The 18695-nt window shown below is 44.4% G+C and overlaps 1 protein-coding gene across 20 annotated transcripts in view; it reads right to left on the bottom strand.

Moving 5' to 3' along the window:
- Positions 1-711: 711 nt before the first annotated feature.
- Eif4g3 (eukaryotic translation initiation factor 4 gamma 3) overlaps positions 712-18695 on the bottom strand; it is a 229760-nt gene continuing 211776 nt past the window's right edge. For all 20 annotated transcript variants that reach the window (XM_051171468.1, XM_051171470.1, XM_051171469.1 and 17 more), the window contains 5 exons: positions 17914-18012; positions 15401-15547; positions 8007-8088; positions 5821-5967; positions 712-1204 (listed from right to left, as the gene is read on the bottom strand). In XM_051171468.1, coding sequence (XP_051027425.1) covers positions 1023-1204; positions 5821-5967; positions 8007-8088; positions 15401-15547; positions 17914-18012 — 657 coding nt within the window. In that variant the 3' untranslated portion in view covers positions 712-1022. The remainder of the gene's footprint in view (positions 1205-5820; positions 5968-8006; positions 8089-15400; positions 15548-17913; positions 18013-18695) is intronic.

The raw sequence follows: 18695 nt of genomic DNA, 5'->3' as shown, positions 1-18695 counted from the left end.
AACACAGTCAGAAGCGACTGGGATTGACAAGTAGCAGCCTGACGGCACCTCCCAGGATGGGCTCACAGGGGACGGCTGTCAAAAGGAAACATCTTTATTTTAAACTTGCAATGCTTGTCTTTATTTTGTTCCTTATATTTTGAAAGTGAAAAGAAATAGTATTGAATCAATTCCTTTTTATGTTTTTAAATATTTGTTCTATGTATTTACAATCCTTAAAATTGCTCTAACGATTTCAACGGTATTGAGGGTATTTTCCAGGGTAGCACTTTTTTGGAACAATTCTTGGATTTTTCTGGTCCACAGTACTTCCTTCTCTTCCAAGGTTATGTATGTTGTGATTACTAGTGTGATTTTTAAATTTTCTGAAGCAAGCTGAGAGGCAGGCAGAAAGATCTGATGCCAGGGGTGGGAGTGGGGGAGGGGGGGGGTGGGGAAGGGGGACACGGAGGGAAAAAAAAAAAAAAAAGGATCTTTCTTACCTTGTTCACCCCAAACCTTCTCAAATCTGGACTAACAGCTATGTCTTAACACAAATGTGAGGTGCATCTGAAGGGAAGGGAAATTTATTTCTCTGCTTTTCTATTATACAAGTTGTTTACAGAAACTGCAAATTAAAAAAATTACACACTGGCATTTGCAGTCCTTAAAATAAATTAAAAGTTCAACTGTTTTTTTTTTTCTTTTTCTTTCTTTCTTTTTTCTTTTTTTTTGCTAAATGTGTCTTTTTTTTTTTTTTTTTTTAAGTATGAGTCCTCGTTTAAAAAGAAAAGATTAAAACAAAATATTTTCTATAAATAGTACATGTATTTTGGTTTTCGAGCTCCCGCCCTCAGGTTTGCTGTTGCCTTGTTCCAGTACCTTTATCCTCCATGATCACCCGTTTCCTTTCCCCTCTCCCACTCGTGCACACGTGGGGTTTCTGCGAGAGTTGGCCTTGCTGCACTGTGATTGGCGAAGACGTGAAACTTTTTAAAAAAATACTTCAATTGTTTCTTTGTTTCGTTTGTGTATTTGAAGTATTAGTTATCCTCCGACTCCTCTTCTGCTTCCCGCAGCCAGGTGAAGAACGCTGTGACAGATTTGAGGGCCACGCCCTTCCCATTTTGCTCTGCAGGGTCCTTGCTGCTCTCCCACTTGTAAAAGGCATCCTCTGAGATCACCTCCTCATCATACAGACAATCAAAAAACATCCGGAGCAAATCTGCAAGAGCGTGAAAACGGCCACTGGTTTGAGCATTGCAGTTGCAAGGGAAAGCAGAGACGTGTGGATGAATGAGCGCAGTGCCAGTCACTCCTTAGGACCACGTACCCCATCGTAAGAATGAGTAACACATTAGTCTTTTGCAGAGAAAAACCCAAGAAGTCTACATTACTTTTATACTTATTATTTTATTCAAATTCAACTAAATTCAGATACTAGGGAAGCTATTTCCTATTATGTAGTTATCAAATCAAACACTTAAAAATTAAATATAGGGGCTGGAGAGATGGCTCAGTGGTTAAGAGTGCTGCCTGCTCTTTCAAAGGTTCCTGAGTTCAATTCCCAGCAACCACATGGTGGCTCACAACTATCTGTAATGTGTTCTGATGCCCTCTTCTGGCCTACAGGAGTACATGCAGGCAGAACACTATATACATGATAATAAATAAATAAATAAATAAAAAATAAATATAATGCAGGGCAATGATAGCACACATCTTTAGTCTCAGCACTCAGAAGGCAGCAGCAGGTGGATCTCTCTAAATTCAAGGCCAGCCTAGTCTACATAGTGAGCTCCAGGATAGCCAGGGCTACACAGAGAAACACCGTCATGAAAAACAAACAACACAAATAGGTACAACTTTTCCCTTTCTTTTCTATTTTTGTTTCTGTGTATCCCTGGCTGTCCTAGACTCCGCTCTGTAGACTAAACTGGCTTCGAACTCACCCAGATCCACCTACCTCTGTTGGGATTAAACTTTCCCCTTTCTAAGGCTGCATTTAAAAACAAAGAGTGGGGACTTGAGTGATGGCTCAGTGGTTAAGAGCGCCACCTGCTCTTCCAGAGGTCCTGAGTTCAATTCCCAGCAACCACATGGTGGCTTAAAGTCATCCATAATGTGATCTGATGCCCTCTTTGGCAGATAAAGCATTCATATGCAAATAAAATTTGCTAAAAAAAAAATAATAATAAAAACAAAAGAGTGACTTTATATGGAAAACAGGGGCAGACGTGATCTCTAGATTTTGGTATTTTAAATGCTCAACAATCTGAATAATTGGAATTTTGCTCTCACGGTGCAGACTTCTATTACTACTTTTAAAAAAAGCAATGTTAGGCAGGCGGGGTGGGGCAGGACTTTAATCTCAGCAGAGGGAGGCAGATCACTGTAAATTTGAAGCCAGCCTGGTCTACAAGGTAAGTCCAGGACAGCCAAGGATACACAGAAAAACCTTGGCTCAAAAATCCAACAACCAACCAACCAACCAACCAACCAAAAACACCCAAACCAAACAAACAAAGTAATGTTGGTAGAGATATTAAGCTCCTTTAAATGTATTTATTCTTCCCTTAAGAAAGTTCTTTGGGGGGCTGGATAGATGGCTCAGTGGTTAAGAGCAGCATCTGCTTTCTAAAGGACCCTGGTCCAGATCCCAGCACCCAAATGGCAACTTACAATTGTCTGTAATTCCAGTTCCCAGGGAACTGACACCCCCACAACAAAGAACATATAATAAATTATTTTTTTTAAAAAGGGAGAGTGGGCTGGAGAGATGGCCCATCGGTTAAGAGCACTATCTGTTCTTCTAGAGGTCCTGAATTTGATTCCTAGCAACCACACGGTGACTCACGACCATCTATACTGGGATCTGATGCCCTCTTCTGGCCTGCAGGGGTACATGAAGGTGAAATACTGTATATATATTTTTCGTTTTGTTTTGTTTTTTCGAGACAGGGTTTCTCTGTGTAGCCTTGGCTGTCCTTGGCTGTCTGTCTTGGACTTGCTTGGTAGACCAGGCTGGCTTTGAACTCACAGTGATCCATCTGCCCCTGCCTCCCAAGTGCTGGGATTAAAGGCGTGCGCCACCACCACCCAGCATGAAACACTGTATATTTAATAAGTAAATTAATTAATTTGAGGGGTTCAAGACAGGGTTTTCTCTGTGTAGCCTTGGTTGTCCTGGACTCTTTGTAGACCAGGCTGGCCTCAAACTCACAGAGACCAGCCTGCCTCTGCCTCCCAAGTGCTAGGATTAAAGGCATGCATGGCTAAATACATGAATAAATCTAAAGTAAATAAATACATAAAAGTTTTTTGGAACCAGAGTGCAGCTCAGAGCAGAGCACATGCCCAGTATGTGCAAAGAACTGAGTACAAGCCCAGCGCTGCAAGGGAGAGGGCAGAACGGCTTTAGCACAGCGTCATCATTGTTCTTTTTTAAGATTTATTCATTTATTATTATGTATATAATGTTCTGCCTGCATGTACACCTTCAGGCCAGAAGAGGGCACCAGACCACATTACAGATGGTTGTGAGCCACCATGTGGTTGCTGGGATCTGAACTCAGGACCTTTGGAAGAGCAGCCAGTGCTCTTAACCCACTGAGCCATCTCTCTAACCCATGTTGTTCTTTTTTTTTTTTTCTCTTTTTCCTTTTTTGGGACAGGATTTCTTTTATGGTTTTTTTTTTTTTTTCCCCCGAGACAGGGTTTCTTTGTGTAGCCTTGGCCATCCTGAACTCACTTTGTAGACCAGGCTGGCCTTGAACTCACAGCGATCCGCCTGCCTCTGCCTCCCGAGTGTTGAGATTAAAGGCGTGCGCCACCACGCCCGGCGGGACAGGATTTCTTATGTACCCTGGCCAGTCACAAGCTTGAGATCCATGTGCCTCTGCCCACTGAGAGCTGAAATAACCGTGTGCACCACGACACCTGGCTCTCAAGATTCACTTGCAGCCAGCTTCCTCATCATCACACGAATGGAGGAGGCAGTAAATGAACAATAAACACCAATAATATGAGAGCCATAGTTGATTTTTTAAAATTAATCTTTGTAACTATATTAGTTTAACAGTGAGACCACCCTACCCCACCTCCACCATCAAAAACAAAACAAAACAAAAAACCCTGGCTGATCTACAAGGAAATGCAGAAGAAGGCCACAGGTCTGATAGTAGCAGGTTTCCAAACCACCAGCTCTCCAAGGATGACAGCGGCTGATACCTAACACCAACACAGTACCAACTTCTTCACACAACATCTCTTCTGAGAATCTAGTGTATCCTTCCTGCAACAACTCAGAGAAGGTCAGCATCCTGTGAAAGGACCTGACATGACCTTGAGAGAAGGAAATGTAGCTACAATCTCAGATTCAGACTTAACTGCTTCTTAATTAAAGCTCTGCAGATAATTCGTTTTAGTCCCTTCTTATCCCAGGAAGGTTCAGGAGCATTTTCAGTTCCAAAGAAGGAACTACAACATAAGCAAAGTGTCTATGGACCACTTGGGACCAGGCCACCAGACAAGCCTGCTCCAGTCACTTCAGTGTTCTGCCAGCATCTACCACTGGAGAGTGGCAGCTGACGCTGTGGTAAACGCCAGTGGCTTAGGACACCAAGAGCATTACCACCTCACAGCTATTCTATGTGCACCTGATATGCCCACAGTTGGCTACTTAAATGGAAATTGAAAGAAAATTGAAAATTCAGTTTTCAGTCTGCACCATGGCCACAAGCGTCTCAGGGTAGCCAGGCTGCTGCCACACTGAGTAGTGCATGCACCATGGCAGGCGGCCCCTCAGACCTGACCTATAGAGACGGCCAACTCTATACACCAGCTTTACTTTTTTCTTTGGTTAAGGTATGTTCTCACACTTAGTCCAAGCTGGCCTGGAAGTCTGGTCCTCTTGCCCTAACCACCCCCATATGCTGAGATGATGGAGGAGAGCTACCCCACTAGTTAAGCTATGGTATTTATTTATTTATTATGTATACAGTGGTCTGTCTGCATGTACACCTATAGGCCAGAAGAGGGCATCACATCACATTATATGGTTGTGAGCCACCATATGGTTGCTGGGAATTGAACTCAGGACCTTTGGAAGAGCAGGTGGCACTGCCAACCAGTGAGCCATCTCTCCAGCCCCTACTTCGTATTTTTAAAATTTGTTTTCATGCGAATGGATGTTTTGCCTGCATGTATGTATATCTTGACATCATGTGCATGTGCGGTGGATGTGGAGACGGGAAGAGGGTGCTGGATCCTCTAGCAATGTAGTCACAGATGGTTTTGAGTAGCCGTGTAGGTGCTGGGAACTAAACCCTGGTTCCACTGAAAGAGCAGCCAGGATGCTTACTCACTGAGTCTAGCCCTTCAACTAGACTTCTTTTGTTTTTCGAGACAGAGTTTCTGGCTGTCCTGGAACTGTCTCTGCCTACTTAATGCTGGGACTAAAAGTGTGTGCCACCACTACCCAGACACACTAGGTTTTTTTTTTTCTTTTTTAAATAATTATTTACTTGTATATGAGTGTTCTATCTGCATGTACACCTGCACATCAGAAGAGGGCATTAGATCACATTATAGATGGTTGTGAGCCACTGTGTGGTTGCTGGGAATTGAACTCAGAACGCCTGGAAGATCAAGACAGTGCTCTTAACTACTAAGCCATCTCTCCAGCCCTAAACTAGACTTCTTATTAACATTTTCTCACACAGGTTTGTTGCTGATTCTACAAGTTGTTGCAAGTCATCCATGTCCAAACTCCAAATCCTCTTTCAAGGCTTACAGTTCTCCTCACTTGGCTGGGCTCAGGGTACCAGGATGGGAACTTACTGGCAGGTTGGTCAAGTTTTACTATTGACGCTTGTAGTGCATAAAGTGCTTGCAGTTCCTTCTCTGTGTCAGAGTCTAGGTACTTGAGCAGGATCGGCACTCTCTGCTTGATCACAGCAGTGTCCACTCTGAAGGTCGAACAGTCAGCTGGAGTGACACAAAAGCCAGGAGTTAACAGACCATTCCAGCTCTGAGCACAGTAGGCACATTTACGTCTGAATGGTGAGTGAGGGGCAACACAGACTGGCAACTACACACACTTCTTTTGGTGGCACTGGGGACTGGACCAAGTGTCATACAACAGGCAAGCACTTTCTACTGGGCTAGCATCTCCAGTCCTCTCTGGACATTTTATGTTACGTTAATGTTATTTATTTATTTTTGTTATTTTGAGGCAGGGTTTCTATGTGTTACCTTGGCTGTCCTGCACTCTTTGTAGACCAGGCTGGCCTCAAACTAACAATGATCTGCCTGCCTCTGCCTCCCAAGTGCTGGAATTAAAGGCATGTGCCACCACCCTAGCAACTTTATTTTTTTTTATTTATTTATTTATTTTAATTTTTTGAGACAGGGTTTCTGTGTGTAGCCTTGGCTGTCCTGGACTGACTTTGTAGACTAGGCTGGCCTTGAACTCACAGTGATCCATCTGCCTCTGCCTCCCAAGTGCTGGGATTAAAGGCGGGCACCACCACCTCCCGGCTTATTTTATTTTTTAAAAGATCTCATGATAGATGGCTGTGAGGTACCATGTGGTTGCTGGGAACTGAACTTAGGGCTTTTGGAAGAGCAAGCGGTGCTCTTAACCTATGAGCCATCTCTCCAGCCCCTGGATGTTTTATTTTGAGACAAGGTCTCACTAAGTTGCTAGAAAGGCCTTAAACATTCTTTGTGGCTCAGGCAGACATTTATCTTTTGATCTGCTGCTGACGATTCCTAAACAGCAGGGATTTTAGGCCTCGGACACTACATTTTTTTTTTTTTTTTTTTTTTGGTTTTTCGAGACAGAGTTTCTCTGTGTAGCCTTGGCCATCCTGGACTCACTTTGTAGACCAGGCTGGCCTCGAACTCACAGCGATCCGCCTGCCTCTGCCTCCCGAGTGCTGGGATTAAAGGCGTGCGCCACCACGCCCGGCCCGGACACTACATTTTTAATGGTACATTCTATTAAAAAATGATACAAGATATGAAGAGAAAATGTATGTTGAGTGCAGAGTTCCCTCCATTTTATCCATTTACTTATCTGTAATCATGGAACAGTACCAAGGTTTTATGACAACTTGAGAGATCTGCATCAATCAAATGTCTCAGAGCTGACAGAGATGCTGATTAGCTTGATTTAAACACTATCCACACTGTAGACATCTATCAAAACATGACATTGTACCCTAGAAATGCATGCAATTACAACTTGTAATGCCAATTAAAATATTACTAATTAATAATGTAGAAATTCAAGTGAATATTTTAAAAACGCAATAAAGCAAAATTTGGAGATGTAGCTAGAGCTTGCTGGTTAAGTGCTCGTGTTTATATAGCATACCTATTGAACCCATAAGCCGCACCTGGTCACATGCAACTATAATATTTATTTATTTTTGGTTTTTGTGAGACAGGGTTTCTCTGTGTAACAGAGCCTGGCTGTCCTGAACTTGCTATGTAGGCCAGGCTGGCCTTGAACTCTCAAAGATCCACCTGCCCCTGCCTCCTGAGTACTGGAATTAAAGGTGCGCCCCACCATGCTGGGCTCCATGTACTTGAAAACTTAACACATGGGAGGAATAAGCAGGAGAGTAAGGAGGCCAAAGCCATCCTGTGCGACACAGTCAGTTTAAGGCTAGCCCATACCTTAAAAAAAAAAAACAAAAAAACAAAAAAGCAACCTAATCGTGAACGGAAGATACAGCCTTTAGGATGAAGAGGAAGAAAAAAAAAAATCTATGCGGACCCAAGGAGCATTAAATGACTTTGATCAACTGCAGAACGTGATGTAGGCTGGTGAGGCTCAGACCTGGTTCTTATTGACAGATCAACTATTTGCCCCATGATTGAAACAGCAGGTCACAAGCCATGATGGCAACATTTGTACAGAAACTCCAAGTTCTAAGGTAATATAAAAGCAGGTCATGAAGTGTGCAGCCCAGTCTGTGCTTCCGGTGCTTGGAGCTGCGCTCACAAATGCTACTCACCTATGATAGCTGCTTTGCAAACAGCTGTCATTAAAGCTCTAAGGAATGCAGGCGAACCCATCTGGCTTTCATCTAGATTAGCCTGGGAAGGAAAGCAGAAAGACCACGTTATTAGGGTGAGGTGCTTGCATGCGTCTGGACGCTCCTAACTCTACATGCAATCAACACAGTACCATGTAATATGCAACCCTTGGACAGCAGCAGTTCTGAATGACAGCCCAGGAGAGAAGGCCCGTCTACGCCTACACATTTAAAAGCAACTGCACACTGGGTGTTTGGGGAGGGCAGAGGCAGATGATCTCTGAGTTTTAGACAGCTTATTAATCTTCTACAAAGTGAGCTCAAGGCCAGGTCCAGCTGCCTCACCAAGACTGCAGTGCAGCCTAGACCATGTTCTCGGCACTGTGCAACTGGGAACTTGACCAACACTGCTGCTGCTTCACCTTAGTCCACAAGGAATGGGGCTCATTTCCAGCTCTGGCTGAAACAAAGCCTTCAGGGTTGGGAAACCTCCTAGTCCTCTTTTCTAAAGATGCAAGAAACAGTGTGTTAACAGATGTCAAATGAAGTCAAAGGGACACCAAGTTTAATTCCACTGCATGGACCGTGTTGCTCAGGATGAGCCTAAGCTGATGTGCAGCAGCAGGAAATGACAAATGCAAAGGGAGACAATCCCTAAGCAAGCGTTCCAAGTATTTCAATATCATGTTCTTGGGATGAGAAACAGAATCGATGTCTCGTTCCCATCGTCTTTCCACTGGGGAGTCAGTCTGACACTGAAGATGTCACTGTCAACATAGAGTTAGTTAGACAGCTTGGTGCTGATTGTTTTATAAGCCAGGCCTGACCCCCTGCCCTCAAATACCACAGGGCAGGCTGTGTGATAGCCAGCTCTCTGGGACACCAGCACCACAGCAAGGAAGGGCTTTGTTCTGCCATAGGTGTCATGGCCAGGTCAGCAAGCACATGGAGCAGACGCCATATCTGGGGAGGGGATGTGAGGAGCAGCAGATGCCATGAGCAATGCTGAGAACCTGTGCTGGGCTATGTTGTGTTGTGCCTGCTTTACAGCTCCTTAAAAGTGCTTAGCAGGCATGGTGGAACACTGGGAGCTCCAGGCCTGCCTGGTCTACACAGAGACACCATCTCTCAACAAACAAAACCCATATAACTGACCTAAATACAAACAAACAAAAAAGTCAAACAACTTTATTTGGATTGAAGGCAAACCTCAGTTACTTCTTCAAAGTTAGAAAAACTATTTCTGAAGAATAAGTAACAGAAAAAATTAATTGGGGGTGGGGAGCTGGAGAGAAAGCTCAGAGTTTAGGAGTGCTGCCTGATCTTCCAAAAGTCCCAAGTTCAATTCCCAGCAACCACATGGTGGCTCACAACCATCTATAATGAGATCTGGTGCCTTCTGGTTTGCAGGTATACATGCAAGCAGAATACCATATACATAATATTAAAAAAATCTTTTTTAAAAAGGGTGTTATTTTGAAAACAACATACTATTTTTTGTTCAATAATATTTTTAGGGCTTGCCGGGCGTGGTGGCGCACGCCTTTAATCCCAGCACTCGGGAAGCAGAGGCAGGCGGATCGCTGTGAGTTCGAGGCCAGCCTGGTCTACAAAGTGAGTCCAGGATGGCCAAGGCTAAACAGAGAAACCCTGTCTCAAAAAACAAACAAAAAATTATTTTTTATTTTACATTTTTTGAGACAGGGTTTCTCTGCATACCCCTGGCTGTCCTGGAACTCTCTCTGTAGATGGAACTGGCCATGAACTTAAGATATCTGCCTGCCTCTGCCTCCTGATCACAGGGATTAAAGGTTTGCACCACCACTGCTGGGTCATTCAGCAATATTGTTGAAAAACTGGTTGGGAGACCAATTCTAAGCAAGGAACAATACTTGAAGTCTACAAAGGATCAGATCTCAAGCAAACAAAGCAAACCCAACCAGTTACTGAATGTACTTTGACAACACCTCTAAACCATTTGAGTATTCCTTCCCAAAGCTGCAAAAGACCAAACTGCTCCTTCCTTGTACAAATGCCTAATTCTATGTACAATTAGCCTAATTCTAGCATCTAACAGTAGAAAACACTTGGAGAAAACTGCCAAGAAGACTCCAAGTTAAGCAAAAGTATAGACAAACAAAACAAGCATTATAACAAAAACTGAAGACGGAGGAAGATGGGTCAGCCGGCAGCTGTCACTAACACTCACAGAGCACAGCCCAGAGAAGCCAGACTCTGGGAAGCAGCCAGACACGGGCATGCGAGCTCAGCTACTAATGTGGTTTTCTGGCTCTCCTTGACTTTAAGAAGTTACCTTTATTAAGTACAATTTTACATTTGTTGAAACTGTTTCAAAAAAAATTTTTTTCCCCCAGACAGGGTTTCTCTGTGTAGCCATGGCTGTCCTGGAACTCTGTCTGTAGACGGAACTGGCCATGAACTCAGAGATCTGCTTGCCTCTGCCTGGGATTAAAGGTATGTGCTACCACACCTAGCATTCAACAAAATTTTGTCTTCTCGGAAAAAAAAAAACAAAACAAAAACCAAAAACCAAAAAACAAAACAAAAAGCAAACCCTAAGCAGATCATTTTGCCACATATTTCTTTATTTTGGTTAGGGTGGGCACCTGTACCACTGTCTGTGGAGGAACAGCTTGCAGGCAGGAGCTCATCTCTCCTTCTATCACGTGAGTTCTGGGGATTGAACTCAGGTCATGAGGCTTGCTGAGCCTTCTTGCCAGAACAGACTCTGGTCTAAAATATGAAGCCACCCAGACTTGGTGGTTTCCCCTTTAATCTCAGTACTCTGGAGGCAGAGAAAGATAGATTTCAGGGATTTTGAGGCCAGCCTGGTCTATAGACTGAGTTTCAGAATGGGCAGTGCTGCATAATAGAGAGACTTGGCTCTAAAAGACCAAAACAAACAAACAAACACACACACACACACACACACCCCATGAAGCTGAGCGAGAGCTAGAGCAGCATTCAGGAGAGTTGGGGGAGGGGCATGAAGACTATGATGAAATGTGGTGGCGCATGCCTCTAATTATGGGAGGCAGAGGCAGGCGGATCTCTGAGAGTTTGAGGCCAGCCTGCTCTACAAAGCGGGTCTGGGACAACCAGGGCTTGATAACACAGAGAAACCCTGTCTCAAAACAAAACAGGACAAACCAAAACCCAAACCACCACCAACAAAAAAAACCCTATTTTTGCTGTGACTGTTTAACTTGTATTCTAAAGAAATTATTGCAAATATTAGTGCATCAGAACCTAACAGTGGTCAAATATGTGTAATTTTTTAAAATAAAGAAATGTTAAATGGTCAGGCATGGTGGCACACACCTGTAATCCCAGCACTTGGGAGGCAGAGGCAGGCGGATCTCTGTGAGTTCGAGGCCAGCCTGGTCTACAAAGCAAGCCCAGGATAGACAAGGCTATATAGAGAAACTGTCTCAAAAAACAAAACAAAACAAAAAAGTTAAATTTATAATAAAGCTCTATAATTTAATAACAATACAACAATAACAAAAAGGCAAATTTACCATAAATTTGTAATGAACTGTAAAATGAAAGTTCAAATCACTGACAATATTGTTCATCTATGAAAAGTCATGAAGGGAATAATCTAAATATTTGAGTCATGGCCTGACTTTCAAAACTGAAAGCCTGTAACATGTGGTATGTGCTACCACACACACCAGAAGGCTCAAAGCTACACTGAGTTCAAGAATAAGCTGTACTGGTGGCATATGGATCAAAAAGCTTAGGAGGGTGGAGAGATGGCTCAGCAGTTAAGAGCACTGACTGCTCCTCCAGAGGTCCTGAGTTCAATTCCCAGCAACCACATGGTGGCTCACAGCCATCTATGGTGTGATCTGATGCCCTCTTCTGGCCTGCAGGTGTACATGCAGCCAGAGCACTGTATATGTAATAAATAAATAAACAAACAAATAAATAAACAAATCTTTAAAAAATAAAATAAGCTTAGGAAAGGAAGGTTACACTGTGGGAGGCTAGAGGTCCTGTGCTCACACCTAAGCACTGGAGGAACCGGGATTATTAAACACATGGTTGTTCCTTCAAAGGGAGGGATACATAACCTGTTACCCACCCAGAAGCTGCAAGTGAAAGTGGTTAACAGCCTGCTGATTTTTGGGTTCCTCCTGCAGCCCTTACTATGAACCTGCCAACCTATACAACCTTTCTTTACCATAGATGCTACATGCACTTTACAAAGAGGTTCCATGTCATATTTTACACTTTACTGTGCACACAAGACAGAGTTAGTTTTACTAGGAAAATCTTCACCAAATTGTGCTGTGCTTAACTATGCCTAAAACAAAGTATTTGGGGTCAAACTCCCAAAGTTTAAACCAACACCAGCTACTTAGTCATATTGAGCCGAACTACCTTCTTGTCTCCTTGTCACTCTGCTGGCTGTGGTGGTCACAGACCCTGAGGTTTCACTAGAAAATGACACTCAGAAAAAGTAGCCATAAGCCGGGCGTGGTGGTGCACGCCTTTAATCCCAGCACTCGGGAGGCAGAGGCAGGTGGATCGCCGTGAGTTCGAGGCCAGCCTGGTCTACAAAGTGAGTCCAGGATGGCCAAGGCTACACAGAGAAACCCTGTCTCAAAAAAAAAAAAAAAAAAAAAAAAAAAAAAAAAAAAAAAAAAGAAAGAAAGAAAAAAGAAAAAAAGAAAAAAGAAAAAGTAGCCATGGTAAAGGAGCATTTAATCTTCCTTAGATTAGTGCAGGGCGCCTCAGACAGAGATGATCTGAGTTCCGGGGAGGCATCTGAAATGATCTACTGACAGATCTGCCCATGTGGGTGAGATGCAATGGTAACTACAAGCCAAGTGGAGGACAAGAAATAAGCTAAAGGACAGTAGTGTCACCAGGGAAGGGAAAGCCAACAGTCAGACAATTTGCAGTTTTGTCTTCAGACCAACCCACTCACATGCTCCCTCAGAACCTGATGGACAAGGCCGGCCTATCAATGAAATTCAAGGATGAAGCAAGGATGTACAGGCGGCAGCAGATCACATGATTCAGTGCAAATTTGGAGTGTGCTCAGACTAAAATGGCATCTGAGAACAGGTTTGTGTTCAGTGCTGGAGGGCTTCAGGGCAGAGCCCCAAATGAAAGTGCAAGACAGGGCTGGCATGGTGGTGTACACACATTCTTACCTAGCATTGTGAGATGGGGCAGGAGGACTATGGGTCTTGAGGCCACCCTGGCTAACATATGACTGTCTCAAAACAACAAAACCCAAAAGCTATGCAATATACCTCATGGCCTATGCTGGCCGCCTGTGATAAACAGTTCAGACAGCACAAGCAGCTTCAAAAGGAATGCGGAAGCCTGGGTGTTTCTGGAAAGAGTAACCCATAAGGATCTGGACATAGAGGTTTCAGGAGGATCTGGAGAGGTGGCTTAGTGGTGAGTGTGCTTCCTGCTCTTACAAAGAATGGAGTTTAGCCAGGTAGTGGTGGTGTCACATACCTTTAATTCTAGCACTTAGGAAAGCAAAGGCAGGTGGATCTCTGAGTTCGAGGCCAACCTACAAAGTGAGTCCAGGACAGATAAAGCTACACAGAGAAACCCTACATCAAAGAACCAAAAACAAACAAAAGAATAACCCAACAGGGCTGGAGAGATGGCTCAGAGGTTAAGACCACTGTCTGTTCTACTAGAGATCCTAAATTCAACTCCCAACAACCACATGGTGGCTCAAAAACATCTGCAATGGGATCAGATGCCCTCTTCTGGCTTTCATGTGTACTTGCAGGCAGAGCACTGTATACAAAATAATTAATAAAGAATAAACCAACAACCCTCCCCGCCAAAAAAACCCAGAGTTTGGACACTAGTGCTCATGCTGGGCAGCTAACAGCAGCCTACAAATAATAAGGAAAGCAGTGACTAAGGGCTGGACAGGTGGCTCAGTGGCTATAAGAACTTACTGCTTTTGCAGAGGACTGAGGTTTGATTCTCAGAACCTACATCGTTGCTCACAATAATCTCTAACTCCAGTTCCAGGGGGATCTGACACTCTTCTGGCCTCTTAGGGCACCAGGCATGCATGTGATACACACATACATACATGCAGACAAAACACACATCACATAGAAAATATAAAAAAAAAAAAAAACAAAAAAAAAAAACAGTGATGAAAAAAGACAGAAGCCGGGTGGTGGTAGCCAACACCTTTAATCCCAGCACTTGGGAGGCAGAGGCAGGCAAACCTCTGTGAGTTGGAGGCCAGTCTGGTCTACAAAGTGAACCCAGGATAGCCAAGGCTACACAGAGAAACCCTGTCTCGAAAAACCAAAAAACATGAAAAAAGACAGAAAAGCCAGGTGTGGTGGCACATGCTTTTAATCTCAGTACTTGGGAGGGCAGAGGCAGGCGGATCTCTATGAGGTCGAGGCCAGCCTGGTCTACAAAATGAGTCCATGACAACCAAGGCTACAGAGAAACCCTGTCTCAAAACACACACACACACACACACACACACACACACACACACACACACACACACACACACACACACCGCAAGAAAAAAAGACTTCATGAAAAGATTACTCTATATAGATAAAGGAGAGAAACAGGGACAAAACCTAGCAGTGTCGTTTCTCGATGCCTGGAGTGGTTAAAGACCACAGTTGCTACAGCGGTATAATGGGGGCTCCAGAAGGAGATTTACAAGAGGCAGCCCTGCTTAAGTTAGACTCAACTCCGCCTCTATGACCTCCTGAGACACATGTACGTGCACGTTAACAGACAAGCAGACTCTGTAACACTTAAGGGATAAACTTCCAGGTCACTGACTTGAAAATGTGAGCCAGTGTGTGTGTGTGTGTGTGTGTGTGTGTGTGTGTGCGCGCACGCGCACGCGTGTGTGTATCACAGCAACTGCATGCTGCCTAGGAATTTTAACTGGGCTCTAGTATATAAGTGACAGGATATGGAATATATTCTAATGGAATGAGACCCAGAGAAATGGGATTGTTCTCGGAATAGGTTTTTACTTGTTAAAGACTGAAATTATTGGGCATGATGGCATACACCAGCAAAGGCATGAAGATTTCTATGAAGTCGAGACTAGCCTGGTTTACTTAGCAAGTTGCAGGCCAGCCAGGAATACACATGAGACCCTGTCTCAAAAACTTAGTAAATAAAAAATAAAAATAATAAAAAAGACAGCACTGATGAAAACCTTCCAAAGGCTCTTTGGTTTTCAAATACACTGTATACATAGAGGCACAAAGGCCATAGTGCAAGAAGGGTAAAGGACTGCCATGTGCGTGCACTCTGAGGACCCAGTGGCCATCTCCAGCAAGACAGCAGAGCGCGGTCGGTGCCTGTACCTCCACCCAGTCAAAGATCCGCTCGTCGTCAGCCTTGTCCTCCGTGATGAGTTTCTCTAGCCGCTGAGACAGCTCCTCGGCGGAGAGCTCTTTCTTTGAAAGTGCTTCAGAGGAGCAGGGGCCTTCGGACTCTGTGAAGTCCAATTTCTGGAACCAAATATGAAACACTGATATTGCTCACTGTGGCGACTGCAGGGAGAGGAAGGCCAGCTATGCGCTCGCTCTGCCTGAGAGGAAATGGGTAGCAGACGGCACTCTAGATGGAGCTGTGAAAGGCTGCCACTTCATCATTTCCAACCTTTCAAGACTCTTGTCTTTAGGGGACAGAGAGGTGACTCAGGGGTTAGAGTGCAGGCTGCTCTTCCAGAGAACCTGAGTTTGAATCCCAGCACCCACTTAGGGTAGTTCATAACTCACTGTAACTTCCAGCTCCATAGAGATCTGTTGCCTCTAGCCAGAGGGCAACTGCACTTCTAGACACAAACACCTAATTAAAAATACTTTTAAATTAAAATAACCTATTTACTATTTGTGTGTATGTGTGTGCATGACGTGAATGGCACAAATGTGGAGGTCGGAGAATAACTTTCAAAAATTAATTTTATTTTTAATAGTGCCTTTACGGGCAAGTGCACCTTCAAGAGCAGGTGCTCCCAAATGTCGGGGTGGGTGGGTGGCCGTATCTGACCTCTTAGAGCTGGGGCTGCAGGTGGCTGCGTAGCCTAACATGGGTCCCAGAACTAAACTTTCCAGGGACAGTACACATTTCTACCTGCTGAGCTATCGCTACACCCCAAACTGTGGAAGGGATTCTGTCCTGCCAACCTATGTGGGTCCTCCAGAATGCTCAGGTCACGAGGCTTGTGGAACAAGTGCCTTTACCTGCACCCAGCTTGCCAGCCCAATTTTCAAGCTTTTTATACTGCGCATTTCTGATTCTCCATAAGCAGACAAGCTAATAATTTGCTCCATTTCGCTCTGCCTTGCTGTCTGCCTGTGGAGCACTGTGAGCTGCAGCTCTCTCTGCCTTGCTGTCTGCCTGTGGAGCACTGTGAGCTGCAGCTCTCTCTGCCTTGCTGTCTGCCTGTGGAGCACTGTGAGCTGCAGCTCTCTCTGCCTTGCTGTCTGCCTCTGGAGCACTGTGAGCTGCAGCCTTGCAGGTGGTTATGACACAGAAGCCCTCAAGGGCTAAGCCTGCAGCCCATCTGTAAGCTGTGCCTGGTCTTAGTCCTGAGGAGAGCAGTGGCAGCTCTAGGCCCTCAGGACCCTGACTAGGCTGAGCACAAAGGTATCAACCCTTTTCAGTAACGAAGAGATGACAGCTCTGTATGCAAAAATGTGGCACTTTTCAGTCAGGCAATGAGATACGTAGCTCTGCTTGGATTTTCAACACTTTTACAGAAAAACCACAAAGACTAACACACGGATACTGGAGATCATACACAAATTTTCTTCGGTGCTTTTAAAAATTTGGTACTGATTAAAAACTTACAAAAACAAAGAAAAACTATCCACTCATTTGGATTTTATCCCAATGCTTTATTTCTTACACGTCATCACCCCCCCCCCCCCGCCCTTGCCCTTCTTGCAGGGCGTGAGTGGGACAAGACTGGGGAATGTGTTCTAGAAGCACTCTGTCACAGTCACTGTCCTGACTCGACACTCATAACGAATACTTTTCTCTCAGGTTTGGAACATTACGAACATTTTTTTTTCTGACTTGGTGTTGGTAAAGTAAACATCCTGTCTCTCATAGGTCACATGAAGAAGCAAAAGATGATAGCCATAAGCTCTTTATGAAGTCAGTCAAGGGCTAAAGAGATGGCTCAGTGGTTAAGGGCACTGCACTGGCTGCTCTTCTGGAAAACTCAAGTTCGATTCACACCCACATCTGTAACTCCAGTTCCAGGAGATATGACCTCCTCTTCTGGTACTATGCATACGCCTGGAGTGCACAAGCACACACATGCACGGGCAAATTACCTATACATATAAAAGGCAATCAGTGTTTTTTGTTTGTTGAGACAGGGTTTCTCTGTGTAGCCTTGACTGTCCAGAACTTGTTTTGTAGACCAGGCTGGCCTCGAACTCAGAGTGATCTACTTGCCTCTGCCTCCCGAATGCTGGGATTAAAGGTGTGTGCCACCACGCCTGGCTACGGCAATCAGTATTTTCTAGAGAGCCCAGGCCACGCAAATGAAACTTTATAGCTCAAGATCTGTTCTTGAGCTATATTGAACATGGTACCTCTGACACCTAAACTTTCTTGACTGTGTGGATAGAGAAGGATTAAATGCTGTCTCCACTGAGGTTCTCATTTTCCTCTGTGTTGTTGAAATGTTGGGAGTTGAACCCAGGGCTCTCCTACTGGGCCATCATCCTAGCCTCTCAGCTGCACTCCTGATTCACTGATCATTGGCACTGGCGTCATTTCCACTGCTCTGGGTGGGGTCCAGGCCTCAGCAATGCTACACAGGGCATCAATCCAACAGCATCAAGAGACTGTGACTCACCTGCTGCAAGAGAAAACTGTGTACATCTTCCCCTTCTGGTAAAAAGTCCTTCCAGCTGAGGTCAGCCTCCCTCCATAAGGCGCCTACTTTCTTATGGCTCTAAAACAGAGACAAACCCATCCATCAATTTTATTTGCAAGAAGGAAAAAGGTTCACTTGGCATAAAAAGTACAGACTCCTAGAGACTAAAAAAATAAACCCCCAAATCACAGGACTACAGTCTGAGACATCTGAAGGCACGTGAGTATAATGGTGATTCTGGCATGTAGCCGCACTCTAACACCAGCACTTAGGTGGCTGAGGCCAATCATTTTGAGCTCAAGGCCAGCCTGGACTACATAATGAGTTCCAGGACAGCCTGGGCTACAGAGTTGACCTTGTCTCTCAAACCTAAAAATTAGTTAAGTATCTAACTAAATAAATAAAATGGAAAATGATTTAGCATAACTGCTTATGAGTCAACTATTCATTTACCTGATGCCTAATTTAGGAAACTGCCCACGATAACCACACATCCTAAGACACCATGTTTACAAATTCTGTTTCCTGCTTCCAGACTGCTCAGCATATACAACTGACAGAGCCAGGCACAGGCCTCAGTGGCATCCCTGTTCAGGGACCACCTTTCCACTTGAGCAGGGAGAGTCTGGCTCAGCTGGAAACACACAAGCAGGTACCCTTGCTGCCTCATAAAGAGGATGTAACAGAAGACATTAGGCCTCAAGGCCAATGACATCATCCAGTCCACCAAGAGAAGAGCTGGTTTCAGTTGAGCAGTGTGA

The sequence above is a fragment of the Acomys russatus genome, chromosome 29 (assembly GCF_903995435.1).
Source record: "Acomys russatus chromosome 29, mAcoRus1.1, whole genome shotgun sequence".
NCBI classification, from domain to species: domain Eukaryota; kingdom Metazoa; phylum Chordata; class Mammalia; order Rodentia; family Muridae; genus Acomys; species Acomys russatus.
Note: the sequence above shows the minus strand (reverse complement) of the source record. Positions and strands in the feature narration are given on the sequence as shown.